The 13,489-nt window shown below is 47.1% G+C and overlaps 1 protein-coding gene across 1 annotated transcript; it reads left to right on the top strand.

Moving 5' to 3' along the window:
* Positions 1–5,626: 5,626 nt before the first annotated feature.
* POLR3D (RNA polymerase III subunit D) lies at positions 5,627–10,727 on the top strand. The gene is made up of 9 exons (XM_027598729.1): positions 5,627–5,754; positions 5,971–6,140; positions 7,108–7,151; positions 7,771–7,922; positions 8,082–8,206; positions 8,396–8,564; positions 8,910–9,175; positions 9,631–9,783; positions 9,947–10,727. The coding sequence occupies exons 2-9, from the start codon at positions 5,976–5,978 to the stop codon at positions 10,067–10,069; spliced, it is 1,197 nt and encodes a 398-aa protein (XP_027454530.1). The 5' UTR covers positions 5,627–5,754; positions 5,971–5,975; the 3' UTR covers positions 10,070–10,727.
* The last annotated feature ends 2,762 nt before the right edge of the window (positions 10,728–13,489 follow it).

Genomic DNA, 13,489 nt, shown 5'->3' with positions numbered 1-13,489 from the left:
CTATATTCAGAATCGGATGCCTGGGTGGCTCAGTTGGTTAAGCGACTGCCTTCAGCTCAGGTCATGATCCTGGAGTCCCTGGATCGAGTCCTGCATGGGGCTCCCTGCTCGGCAGGGAGTCTGCTTCTCCCTCTGACCCTCCCCCCTCTCATGTGCTCTCTCTCTTTCTCTCATTCTCTCTGTCTTAAATAAATAAATAAAATCTAAAAAAAAAAAGCTATATTCAAAATCATGTCTGAGTACAAGGGCTGGGTTCTTCATGGTAGAAGGACATAGAGCAAATAGAGTGTGAGGCAATAGATAGAAGCTGTAAGTGAAAAAGACCTACAGTCTTAATACTGTTTGTGAATTTTATGGACTCAAAATGTTTACCTGTATTTCCTCACGGTTGAGCTAAGTGCGGGGATTTCCAGGGCCAATGAATGCAGACACATCCAGACAGCTCATAAAAACCACTGTGTTCATTTACACGTGTTGGCAATGACAAGAGTGGGCAGTGACTGTGTATAAGAACTGTATGGATTTCTCAGTACTTATTTCATTTATCGTTTTGAAATTATATTTAGACCTCTTACAACCCTCCCTACTTTGAACTTTTAAAGTTTTTTTTAGCTGTTTTTTACTTAAATATTTAACAAATTTAAGATGGGAAAAATGCTGAATTATATTTAAGCACACTGAAAAGCTATAGAAGAGACATTAATGAAATGTTGGGAGGGGCGAAAAGAAACTTCAAGGGACAAAGACCAAGAACAATGACGAAAGAATCACAAGCTCAGTAAGAAGTGGAAGGACTGATAGGATGAATCCACGGTACTGGAATAGTCACCGAGCTATACCCAAAAGGGAAGAGCACAACGTAGAAGCTATGGAATACCACTGGGCACTTCTTGGCAAGATACCAGGGACAAGAAAATGTAACAGATACACAAACTGCCACCATGCCACAAAGCCTTCCCTCCACTCGCTCAGTATTTGCTTACTTATTTACTACTTACTGCATTAAGCAACTTGCATACAGAGAACCTATAGAGAAGACATATGGACGTGTGCAATGCAAGGATGGCTTTTACATCAGTGGTGCTAAAGTTAAATCACTTGTACAATCCACCTGGAAACAATACACCCTTTTATTTCTCTAATGCACATCTGGATTTGCTACTTGGTCTCAACACAAACTGGAATTCATTCGTTCATTCAACAAAAATTTATTGGGTGCTTACTCTGTGTTAGGTATTGTTTCAGGCAGTGAGGATACTGTAGTGAAGGAGGAAGATAAGTCCCTGCTCCTATGGGACTTTCTTTCTGGTGGTGGGGGGGGGGAGAAGACGGAGAGACAAACAAACTCTAGAGTCTATTAGGTGATAGTGTCATAGAGAAAAAGTCAGTAAATAGGGATAGGGAATGTCATGGGGGAGGTTATAATTTTTAATAATGCCATCAAAGAAGGCCTCCTTGAAAAAGTGACTTTGGGATAAAGAAAAAAAAAATTATTGAAGAGAGGAGGAGAGCCACGCAGAATTACATGGGGGAAGGGCATTCCAGGTAGCAGATGCAGAGGCCCTGTAGAGGGAGCATGCCAGATAGTTCTGGATAGAGCAAGGGACCGGTGCCGTTGGAGCAGAGTGAGTGAGAGGTGTGTGGTAGGAGTTAAGGACAGAGAGATGGTGGGTGGAGGGACAGATTATGTAGGGCTTGTGTAGGCCAGTCTAAATTATCTGGTTTTTACTCTGAAATGGGAAGCCTCTGGGAAGTCAAGAGCAGAGACGTCACCTGATGTGAAATATGTTAATTATGCTATGTTACAACTAAACTGACGGGACCCAGATGGAAGCAGGGAGGCCAGTTAGGAGGCTATTAAAATAATCATAGCAAAAGAAGAAGGAGGAGGAGGAGGAAGAGGAAAAGAAGAAGAGATGGTGGCCAGGCCCAGGGTGGCATGTCAGTGAATGTGGTGAGAGGTGGCAAGATTCTGGAAAAGCTGATGTACTGGATGCGTCACATGAGAAAAAGACAGGAGTGAAGAATAACTGCAAAATTTTGACTAAACGGCTAGAAGGATGGGGTTGCCACGTACTGAGATGGGGAACATTTCGAAGTAGTTTGAGGAGGGAGATCAAAAGTTTGGGTGTGGATGTAGGTTTGAGATGCCTTGTGGACATCCAAGTGGAAGGGTGGGATAGGCAGAAATACACATCTGGTGTTCAGAGAGGTCCATATTGAGATAAGCACCGAGGAGTCATCAGCATTCAGCACAGGGTTTGAAGCTGAGAAACTGAACCAGAGCCAAAGGAGTAAGTATAAAGAAAAAAGGGAAGAGATCTGAGGACTGAATACTAGGGTTCTCCAATGTTCCGAGATCAAGGAGATGAGAAGGAACCAGCAAATAATGGCCTGCAAAATGATGCAAACAAATCAGGAGAAATTACTCATAGAGAACATGTAATGGCTTGAGCTTGGATAGCATTTTCATACCACACATTCCTTTTCTTCTACTGATACATATTCAAAGCAGTTTCTTATTCATTTAGTATTCCCAATGCCCAACAAGATTTCACAGAAACAGTCTTTTGACAGAATCTGTTTACACCTTCTGAATTCTGCATTTAGAACCAAAAAAACTATATTTGCTCTTAAGAGTTTAATTATTAATTTCATTAAGTTATCAGACAACAATAAGATTATCAACTTTACTATGAAATATGTAGAAATAAAATGTTATTAATAACAATTAAGATCTGCTAGAATCACAGATGCGATGACATGGGGTTCAGCTGGTAAGGATTTACTAGTTTCTTTTGAGGCTTGATAAAAGAATATAGACCCTTTGGAAGAAAACAGAGAGGGAGGTGTTAGAGCAAATAAAGAAAGAAAGGAGAATGGTGTGGGGCATCTGGGTGGCTCAGTCGGATAAGGCTCTGACTCTTGATTGCAGCTCAGGTCATGATCTCAGGGTCGTAAGATTGAGCCCTGTGCTAAGCCTGTAGCTCTGCCCTTAGCAGGGAGTTTGCTGGAGATTCTCTCTCTCCCTCCCCCACCCCACCTCCCCACCCCCGTGTGGGTGCACACTCTCTCTCTCTTAAAAAAAAGAAAGAGAGAGCGCCTGGGTGGCTCAGTTGGTTAAGCGACTGCCTTTGGCTCAGGTCATGATCCAGGAGTCCCTGGATGAGTCCCGCATCGGGCTCCCTGCTTGGCAGGGAGTCTGCTTCTCCCTCTGACCCTCCCCCCTCTCATGTGCTCTCTCTCTCTCATTCTCTCTGTCTCAAATAAATAAATAAATAAATAAATCTTTAAAAAAAAAAGAGAGAGAAAAGAAAGGAGAATGGTGCCAAAAGTATATTAGCCTAATTAGAGGGAACACTGGAGAATATTCTTAATGGGAAACTATAATAATTGTTGTTAGGAAGCAAACCCCAAAATGTTAAAGATAGAAGTCTTGATTTAAGTCTTCTCTCCTCTTTTCTTGTTGGGGTGAAAAATTTTGCAGAAATCCAATCAGCATTGCCGGAAGGAAACTGGTTTCTGGTTAACAGGAAACTGGTTAAAGGAATTATGGTGCAAGACAACAATGTGGAGTACTATTTAGGCATTAAAAATTATAATTTAGAAGTATATTCGATAACTCCAAAAATGTTTATAGGATATTATTAAGACAAAAGCAGATTATAGAACCATATGTAAAACACCTCAATTTTTAAAAAGCCACATGCATAGAAAAACAACTTCAAGTATGTAATGGATGACTTTCATTTTCTTCTGGATGTTTATTAAAATTTTCCAAATTTTCTACAATGAATAAGTTATCTTTGTAAAAAACAAAACTGGTACATGTGTGTTCATAGCAGCTTTATCCATAATAGCCAAAAACTGGAAACAACCCCGACTTCCTTCAAAGAACAAATAGTTAAACAAACCATGGATACTTAGTAATAAAAAGGAAAGAACTAGTGATACATGCAACAATTTGGATAATCTCCAGAGAATTATGCTGAGTGAAAAAAGCCATCCCAAGAAGTCACATACTGTATGATTCCATTTTTGAATGAGTTCCACTTTTGAAATAACAGCAGTATGAAAGTGAAGAATAGATAAGTTTTTGCCAGGGGTGGACCAAAGGGAGGGAGGTGTGCCTAGGATCCTTGCGTTGATGTTTTATATTTCTACCGTATCAATGTCAATATTCTGGTTGTTATATTGTACTATAGTTTTAGGACATGTTTCTCTTGGGGAAAACTTGAGATCTCTGTATTACTTCTTAAAACTACATGTGTATCTGGGGCACCTGGCTGGCTCAGTCTGTTAAGCATCTGACTCTTGGTTTCTGCTCAGGTCAGGATCTCAGGATCAAGAGATAAAGCCCAGCGTGGGGGTCAATGCGCTCAGCGTGGAGTCTGCTTGTGAGTCCCTCTCACTCTCCCTCCCTGCTCATTCTGTCTCCCTCTCTCTCTCTCTAAAATAAATAAATATAAAAAAAACCTGCATGTGTATCTATTATCTCAAAAATTTTACTTAAAAAATAAAGTACATCTTCTTTTGGCCAGTTATCACAAGTCTGAAAGGTTGCTCTAGGGATATAATCCAAAAGAAAAAAATGTTAAATGCACCAGATGTTCACTACAGCGTTATTTACAACAGCGTGCGCGCAGGGGGTGGGGGAGACAATCTAAGTGTCCAAATAGGAAAACAGGCAAATCATGACATAGACCCAAGAATTACACATTTGATGCAGCAACAAAGAAATGTTATTTCAGAAGGTAGGATTCAAAACTGTGGTACAATGACAGCTCTCCAAGGGGACTGCATTGCAGAAGTTTTAATAGTAGTGAGTAGTACAAATGTTTTCCTCCCCTCAAACTTTCCGCAATGTTAAGTGGTTTTTACATGGTTTGGGGGTGGGGAGAACAGTAAAGGCATTTTTTATGTTAAATTACAAATGAAGGAATCACCATGAAAGTTCTTTAAATTCGTCCCTCCCAATCGAGCAAACTTCGTTTTTCGGTTCCGGGCTTGGAACGAGAGCGCACACAGGCGTCCGCAGTCAAGAGCCCAGAGAGCGCACACGAGGGTCCGCAGCCAGGAGCCCAGGGCGGGTGCCCTTAGGCACCCAATTAGTCCGCTGTTGCTGCCCTAGCGCGGCGCCCACAGCCCCCCCCCCCCAGGATCCCACCAGCAGTCCAGGGAAGGGACCCCCAAACGAGGACGAGGCCGCAGCCCGGAGTACAGTGACCACTCCAAGGTCGTCATCGAGCCCACAGCCGCGGCTCGGCCCGGCCCGGGACTTCCCAACTCTGAGTCCGGGTCTCGCTCTCCGCCCCGCGCCCCTCGCCCCGTCCCGAGCCACGACCCCACCGCTCCCAGAGGCTCCATCACGGCGAATCCCCATCCTGGGTCGTGGCGGCCGCCACGGCCCACGGACCCGGAGCTGGGCGCCTCTACCCCCTCGGCCCGGGCCAAGACCCCCGAACGCTGCACCGCAGCGTAACCTAGACCAGACCCCTCTTCCATTTTCGCCCTCTCAACCCAGCTTTTCCCGACTCCGGGAAGAACCGGGAAGAGAAGGCGGAGGGGAGCGAGGCACCGCCGGATAAATACTGTGGCCCGGCCCCGCCCACCGACCTCACTTCCGCCCCGCGGCAAGATGGCGGCCCCCGGGCCCTGCCACGCAGACTTCCGCCGGGCGCGGAGACCCAGGGCAATCTGCGGGCCGCGTCGGAGGTGAAGTCGGGAGGCGCGTGGTGTGGAGCCACAGCCCAGGTACGCTGGGGTGCGTCTCTGCCTTGTGCCTGGCCGGGGGCCTGGGCAGAGAGCGAGCCAAGTGCTCTAACTGGGTGGTCCGGGGAGTCTTGCCACGTGGAAAGGGAGGGACGCACTGACTGGGGGGCGGGAGGCCACGTGGGTGGGGTTCCGCCCAGGGTCCGTGTGTCCGCCCCCTCGAGTGACTTTGTTGCCCCTTTCCTTCTTTTCTCCCAGGCAAAATGTCGCAAGGAAACGCCGCGGGCGAGCCGAGTGCTCCGGGAGGTCCCCGCCCCCTCCTCTCTGGGGGACGGGGGCTTATCGGGCGGCGGCCGGCGCCTCCACTCACTCCAGGTCGCCTTCCTTCCATCCGCTCCAGGGATCTCACCCTCGGAGGAGTCAAGAAGGTACCAGACGGCACCTTTCTAAAGAAACCCTACGACCTTGAATTCCAGGACCCTGGGGTTCAGCTGATGTTCACGTAGGGCCTACCGTGTGCCGGGCTTGGTATTGGGCCTAACGAAACTCGCCCCCAGACTTTGCTGACAAATTCTGGGGAGTCTGCCTACCTTCAGGTCTAGATACTGGGTACAAGATGTTGACTGGTTCTCAGAGATGGCTGAAGGGCAGAGAATCCTAATTACTCCCCAAGCAACTCGAGCAGTGCTTATTTACATTTTTATGTGTTTTGGACACCTTTAAGAAACCCATGAAAGCCAGCAGGCATAAACTTTGCCTGTAGTTTTAGAGAGCTCTGTATTCGCCATGGATTAAAGTGGCAGACTGTGATCTAGAGTATAATGAATCCTAGGCAGGACACTGGAGGCTCTGTGCCCTTTTCTGTTGTGTTTATGACTGTAGATGTAAGGATAGCCCTGAAATTTAGTGGGGGGAGGAGGGGCTGTAATAGAAGCATAAAGCAGCCAGTTTTCAAGACTTGTTTGCCTTGGGAAATGCTGGTGACAGCCTAGCTGTATCATCAGTTTGTGAGTGCTGGCCAACTTCCTACTTGAGCCTTGCTGCTAGAGCTCTTTCCTATGATACTCTATGGTTTCTATAGCCGTTTGATGATAGGAAGTGAGATTAGACAAATAAATTTTCAAAGCCCTGAGGGCTCTCCTTTCAGAGGGCAGAAGCTGAGGCTGCTAGCTTAAATAGGTTTTGGTGCCCTGTTCTGTGTGTAAGTCCACTGCTATCATGACAAGATGTTTGTCCCTTTTAAGTACATGTCTGTCTGTGTAAATCATTGACAACAGTGGGGACTGTAGAACGGTGGTCTTGGTCCATACAAGATGCCCTTTGAGAGTTTTCATTTTTCTCTATACTTTGGGATCAGAACTTACCAAATCAGTGACTCCCATATTTTACTTTCAGAAAACCTTCACCCCAAATATCATCAGTCGGAAAATCAAGGAAGAGTAAGTAGCTGGGCCTTCTAAAAACTTTTCCCTTATTGTTCTGAATTTGGGTCTTTTGGGAAATAACTAGGTATGTGGCTCAGAAATCTAAATTTGTGTATTAATTTTTTTCACTAGTGATTTTGGACCTTGACTCCCAGTAATTCTAATGTGCAAGTTAAAAAATACTGATGCCTGGAAGTCCATCTCTAGACAATGGTGATTTTTAACTTTTTTGCAGTGAAACAGAATGATTATCTTTTACAGCTGGAGTTGAGAGCCACTAGGTTAGACAAAAACGTGTCAGATTTTCACTTACATTCTTTTGTATTACAACCCTCTTGCTTTCAACCAACACTAAAAAGTCCACATTTTGGGGCAGTCTCTGTAATTCAACTTTTGAGTTGAGTTCTAATATATACCCTCAAGCAAGAAGGTAAAGTAAAGCAAACTGAAGGGACACTGCCCCATCAAGAAAATAGACAAGGTGCTAGACTTAAGATTGGGTTCTGCTTCTTCTGATACAGTTATTGTCTCATTAATTCTCCACTCAGGTGGAGTAGAGTGGTATGGCAGAGTAAGACCGGTTCTCTGAGGCAGAGTGAGTGAGTGGTTTTCCTTACTCCATTCTCTTTTCCAGGCCCAAGGAAGAAGTAACCATCAAGAAGGAGAAGCGTGACAGGGAGAGAGACCGACAGCGAGAGGGGCATGGACGGGGCCGGGGCCGCCCAGAAGTGATCCAGTCCCACTCCATCTTTGAGCAGGGTCCAGCTGAAATGATGAAGAAAAAGGGTACAAAGCTGCTGGGGTTCTGGGAGGAAGGAATCAGTGGATTTCAGTCCAGACCGCCCAAGAGAAGGGCAAGGGCAGTAAAATCCCCCTGCTCCCAGTTTAGTTTTCCTTGCTGTTGGCCTCTTCCATACCTCTGGTGAACTGAGTGATTTCCCACAGGGAACTGGGATAAGACAGTGGATGTGTCAGACATGGGGCCTTCTCATATCATCAACATCAAAAAAGAGAAGAGGGAGACAGATGAAGAAACAAAACAGATCCTGCGCATGCTGGAGAAGGATGATGTAGGTACCACTAGGCAGGGAGGAATGGGCTTCTGGGGAGGCAGGCTTGGGGGGGAAGAAGAGCTCTCTGATGTCCTGGAGGCCTGTGAACAGCAGGAATCTTCAGTTAGAAAAGGCTGAGGTGGGCTGCGGTCCAGGTATGTGTGCATGCTAGCCAGACCATGTGACCCGCTGACTCTTCCCTGGTAGTTCATCGATGACCCTGGGCTGAGGAATGACACTCGAAACATGCCTGTGCAGCTGCCGCTGGCTCACTCAGGGTGGCTTTTTAAGGAAGAGAATGAAGAGCCAGATGTTAAACCTTGGCTGGCTGGCCCCAAGGAAGAGGACATGGAGGTGGATGTACCTGTTGTGAAAGGTACTCTGTGTCCGTTAGCGTCTCCTCTCCTTCCCTGTGGCTGCCCCCCAGGAATCCTCCTTAGGAATGAGCCTCCCAGATTCAGAAGCAGGTCCTCTCCCATTCCAGCTGTAAAATACATTACCCGAACAGGGACACCAAACTCTCACTCTCAGGAGGTTCGTGCTGACATGGATCCGTGGGCCTAGCCTTTTTAGATAAGTCACACAACTCCTGGATCCTTCTTCGTAACCAGTGATTCCCTTCCACTTCGTGGCTGAGTGACAGTGAAGCAGAGGGGGATGAAGGGCTGCGTACGACGACATGGCCACGTCATAGCTCTTCCATTTGTGTTACCTTGGGCAGTGAAAGAGGAGCCCCGAGATGAGGAGGAGGAGGCCAAGATGAAGGTTCCTCCCAGGACAGCCAGAAAGACCCCGGGCCTCCCAAAGGACGTATCTGTGGCAGACCTGCTCAGGGAGCTGAGCCTCACCCAGGAAGAAGAGCTGCTGTTCCTTCAGCTGCCAGACACGCTCCCTGGCCAGCCGCCCACTCAGGACATCAAGCCTATCAAGACAGAGGTGCAGAGCGAGGATGGACAGATGGTGGTTATAAAGCAGGAGAAAGACCGGGTATGCTCAGGAATGAGTTCTGTGAAAATGCCGGGGGGACCAGGAAGGGAAACAGTGAGCTGTTGGGAAAGCAGAGGTGTGCCACCCAAGCTGAAATGTCAGAATAATACCCATTTGTTCTCTCTACCCACAAGGGACGTGGGGCTTTGTACTTCAACCCCTATTACATGTGTTTACTTTTCACAATGAAATATTTTGAACGTACACAAATGAGAACATAAATTCATATGTACCATCACTCAGCTGCAGCAGTTATCAGTATTTTGTCCGTTTGTTCATTTGTTTGCTCTGGGTTTTGTCGTTCAGCCAATGGCAGGGAGCCCTGGGGAAAGGCCCTCTGGAGGAGCTCATTCTAACCTCTGCTGCTGTTGCCTTCCTTTGGAAAAGGGTGTCATTCGTGCAGGATGGAGGAAGCAGCTCCTTACCCAGTTCCCATCTTCTGATTCTCTCCACAGGAAGCCAGGCTGGCAGAGAATGCTTGTACCCTGGCTGACCTGACAGAGGGTCAGGTTGGCAAGCTGCTCATCCGCAAGTCAGGAAAGGTGCAACTCCTCCTGGGCAAGGTGACCCTAGATGTGACCATGGGAACTGCCTGTTCCTTTCTGCAGGTGAGAGCCTGTAGGGTCACAGTAGGGGCTCCTTAAGAGGTAAGGAGTGTTGAGGAGTCAGTGCTAAGGGAGAAGCATTCTTGGGATTTTCACGTGAAAATCATAGGACCGAGTAGTGGGCTGTGTGGTTTTGGTTCTCATCGCTGTCTCTGTTGATTGGCAGGAGCTGGTGTCCGTGGGCCTTGGGGACAGTCGGACTGGTGAGATGACCGTCCTGGGACATATAAAGCACAAACTTGTCTGTTCCCCCGATTTTGAGTCCCTCTTGGATCACAAACACCGGTAAAATGAGCAGATGGAGGATGATGGTGACTGTGCCCACGGCTGCTGCCTGCTCCAGACGTTTTGTTCTCAAATCTGTGCGACCCAGAAAGGGCCTGTTTAGCCCACCCACTCCAGCCTTTGGCAGCCATTGTCCCAGTTTTCCCCACAGGGCCCACGTGGCTGCCTCCCACGGCAGCTGGGAACGGCCCAGTGGCCTACCCACGGGATGGATCCTGCACATCCTCGCTGCTGGGGGACTTGTCCCTTCTATTTATTTTTATATTTATGTCTTATCTCTTCAAGTGACTGTACCCTCCCCAGGTAGAGAGGGGAGGGTCTGTGGGAAAGTCCAGGCTCCTCCTCTTGCTGACTGTCTTGTTCTCAGGGTAGGAAGCCGCTTTTGCTCCCTTCTCCTTCCCAAGAAGCAGCGTTGGAGAGAGAGCAGGGAATTTTTCAGTCTGGGACTCAGTGCTCAATCCCAGCTCCATCGGTTACTAGTTGTGTGACCTTGGACAAACTACCTAACTTTTCTGAGCCTCATATTCCTCATGGGACAAAAATGAGGATAATACCTACCTCGCAAGGTTGGTGTGAGAATGAAATGGAATGTCGTAGATGAAAACTCCTTGCACAAGGCCAGATAAACACTGTGGGCACTCAATAAATGTTAGTTCCCCTTCCCTTTGCCTGAGTCTGTTTTCAAACAAAATAGAGATGCCAAGAATCTCTCGGAAGAAGTGACTGGAGCTGCTCTCTCCCTGCCTCCTGATGCCATGTGCCGTCCCCCTGGGCCGGAAGTTCTGAAGGTATAGGTTTGGGCCCTTCCCTGCCCATTTTCTCCTGAGTGCTGCTAGCCAAGTGCTGCCTGTTCACTGCCGTGAGGTACTAGCTGTAAGTTCTACCAGAGGTGAACTCAGAGACTCCTCCCAGCACCCTACACTTGCCTTTGGGTGACATCGGGGTCCCAGGACTCATCCCCCACCCCCAAGCCCTGCAATGACTAGCAGTACTCTTGGCTTCCATTTAAATGTTTCCCAACAGAAGCCTGTGAGCACTCAGAATTATAATCACACTCAAATACTGCTGAAAAGCAACCTTGTAAGACGGCATCTAGGGATTTATTGCGTAGCGGCTTCTTTGACACTTGACAGATGACCTCCTACTTCGAAAGCTTTGAGTTTGAGAGGCTCCCCTGTACCTCCTGTCCTACCATCACCAGCTCTGCATCGCAGTCCCTGCTGGCCAGGGTGGCCTTCAGTTCATGGGTCTGTCACCTTGTTCCTTTTACCAGATCATCATGCTCTTGATCCTTCCAGTGTGTCATTCCTGGAGGAGCAGCTTCTCTTCCCTCATTCCCTGTCCACAGGGCTGGGTTTTTTCCCTGGTTTTGTAGTGGGAGACATCTTAAGGGTTCGGGAAGGCTGCCTGCAGCAGTGTCTGGTCGTTAGACACCAATGTCATAGCTCCCTTTGCTGTGAGCTTAGCCAGCTGCCTCTGGACCGGCGATGGACCACACAGGCTCAGTAAGAGTGCCTCTTCCCGACTTTGAGGTGGCGCCAGAGGTTTGGGGTGGATATGCCTTCCTTTAGTCTCACCTTTCTGTCCCATGAGTCTGTTTTTTTTGTTCATCACGACTGGGGTTTTCCTATACCGAGCCCCTCAAACTGCCTAGCCTGCAGCAATGAGGGGTGATTGAACATTGGCCTTTCTGTAGCTAAGAGCTCACGTGAGCTCCGTTGGTAGTGTTCTGGTGTCTTGTAAGAGACAGAAGCCTTCTGTGGAGACATGAACCATGGAAGTTCTATTTGGGCGAAATCTGAGCTTTGTTCTCTGGGCTCCAGTGCTTGCTTCTTTTAGATAGGCGATCCACTGCCACTAGGCCTCTATTGTAATCCCCTTTCTCTTCTGTTTCTTTGGTTCAGAAACAGTCTTCGGCTTTTCTGGGCTAACTCAAAGGCTCTGCCTTGTTGGCTTTTTGGTATTTTGCCGTCTTTAGCTCTTCTAAGAAAGCTCGAGGAAGAGCATGTACCACTTTCACATTCTCCATTTCAGGTGTCTTGGGGATTGACTATTATGACCCTGCATCAGAGTCCCCTGACCAGTCTCTCTATCCCCGATACACAGACTGGATGTCACCAGTGAAAGTGTGGAAAAAAGATGAAACAAGTCTGCTTTCTTGACTGAGCCTCTGAAGCATACATTTCTACCAACAAATAAACACAAATAATGGGAGGAAAAAGCCTAAAGTCAAAATTCATTATGTGTGAGTGCAAATGTATGCCAATTTATTACTACCTGCATCTACGTGTAGGCATTTTGTTATGCTTCTAAAAGAGAGAACTACAGACTTGTTCATTTTTTTAACTGTGTGAGTAGAGTGACACGTGTGGGCTCTAGAGCCAGGATTGGGTTTGACTCCACCTCCACCAGTAACTTTGGGGAAAATTCCTTACCCTCCCTAAGCTTGGTTTTACTGGTTTTCTATAAAAATGAGGTCATAGTAGCTGTTTAATAGGGTGTTTGTAGATTAGCGTGAACATAAAGCATTCACTTGGTGGCGGACAGAAAAGTGCTTCTGCAGGGAGTGAGCAGCCGCACAAGTGTGACAGGAAGCTGGGCTGACCGTGGCATAAGCAGTAAGGATGTTTAGTTATCTCCTGTAATGAGAAGTCTAGTGATAAAGGGCTCCAGAGTTGGGAGGCAGCCAAAACGTCATCAAGATTTCCTTAGAGCCAGTTGTTCTGCTGGCCTCCGTCTGCTACAGCCCAGCATCATTTCTTCAAATGAGTGTCCGAAGCCACAGCAGGAAGCAAAGTAGACAGTGGTAAAGGAACTTTCTCCCCATTGTGCTCTTCGGAATATCCTTCAGAAGCCCAAAGACACTTGCCCCCTATGTCTCTTTGACAGAGCTGGGTCACATACCCACCCTTGGACGCGGTGCTGCCAAAGAGATGGATGGAGCAGTTTGTCCCCGGGCCTTTGGCAGCCTGTTGCTGCCTGAGACAGAGTTTTGTTAGTAGGGAAGAAGCAGGAATGACAAGAGAGTCTAGGCATATCTAGGTAGAATTTTTTAAATGTTCAATTGCCTTTTCTTCTAAATACACCAGTTTTAACATTTTAGCACATATTCTTTTTCAGACTCTAAAATTGTATATATTGTGTATGATGGCATAAATATTATGTTGTCTCATCATGTGCTTTATCTTAAAAACACATACAGTTCTTTGTTGATGAGTATCTTGTACTTCAGATATGTCTGAGCTAGCTGAACTAATTAAAGACGGGTCTTTTAATCCTAGACCTACCCCCATGGTCCAATTAAATTGACCACTTAACACTTGGCTCTTTAAAGGAAAAGAGGCTTATTTTTTAGGTATGATGTGAAAAATGACGTCCACTGCCTGTTCGCCCTGTGCTCCCACCCACAGACTAGTGCAGGACA

The sequence above is a fragment of the Zalophus californianus genome, chromosome 2 (assembly GCF_009762305.2).
Source record: "Zalophus californianus isolate mZalCal1 chromosome 2, mZalCal1.pri.v2, whole genome shotgun sequence".
Lineage (NCBI taxonomy): Eukaryota > Metazoa > Chordata > Mammalia > Carnivora > Otariidae > Zalophus > Zalophus californianus.
Note: the sequence above shows the minus strand (reverse complement) of the source record. Positions and strands in the feature narration are given on the sequence as shown.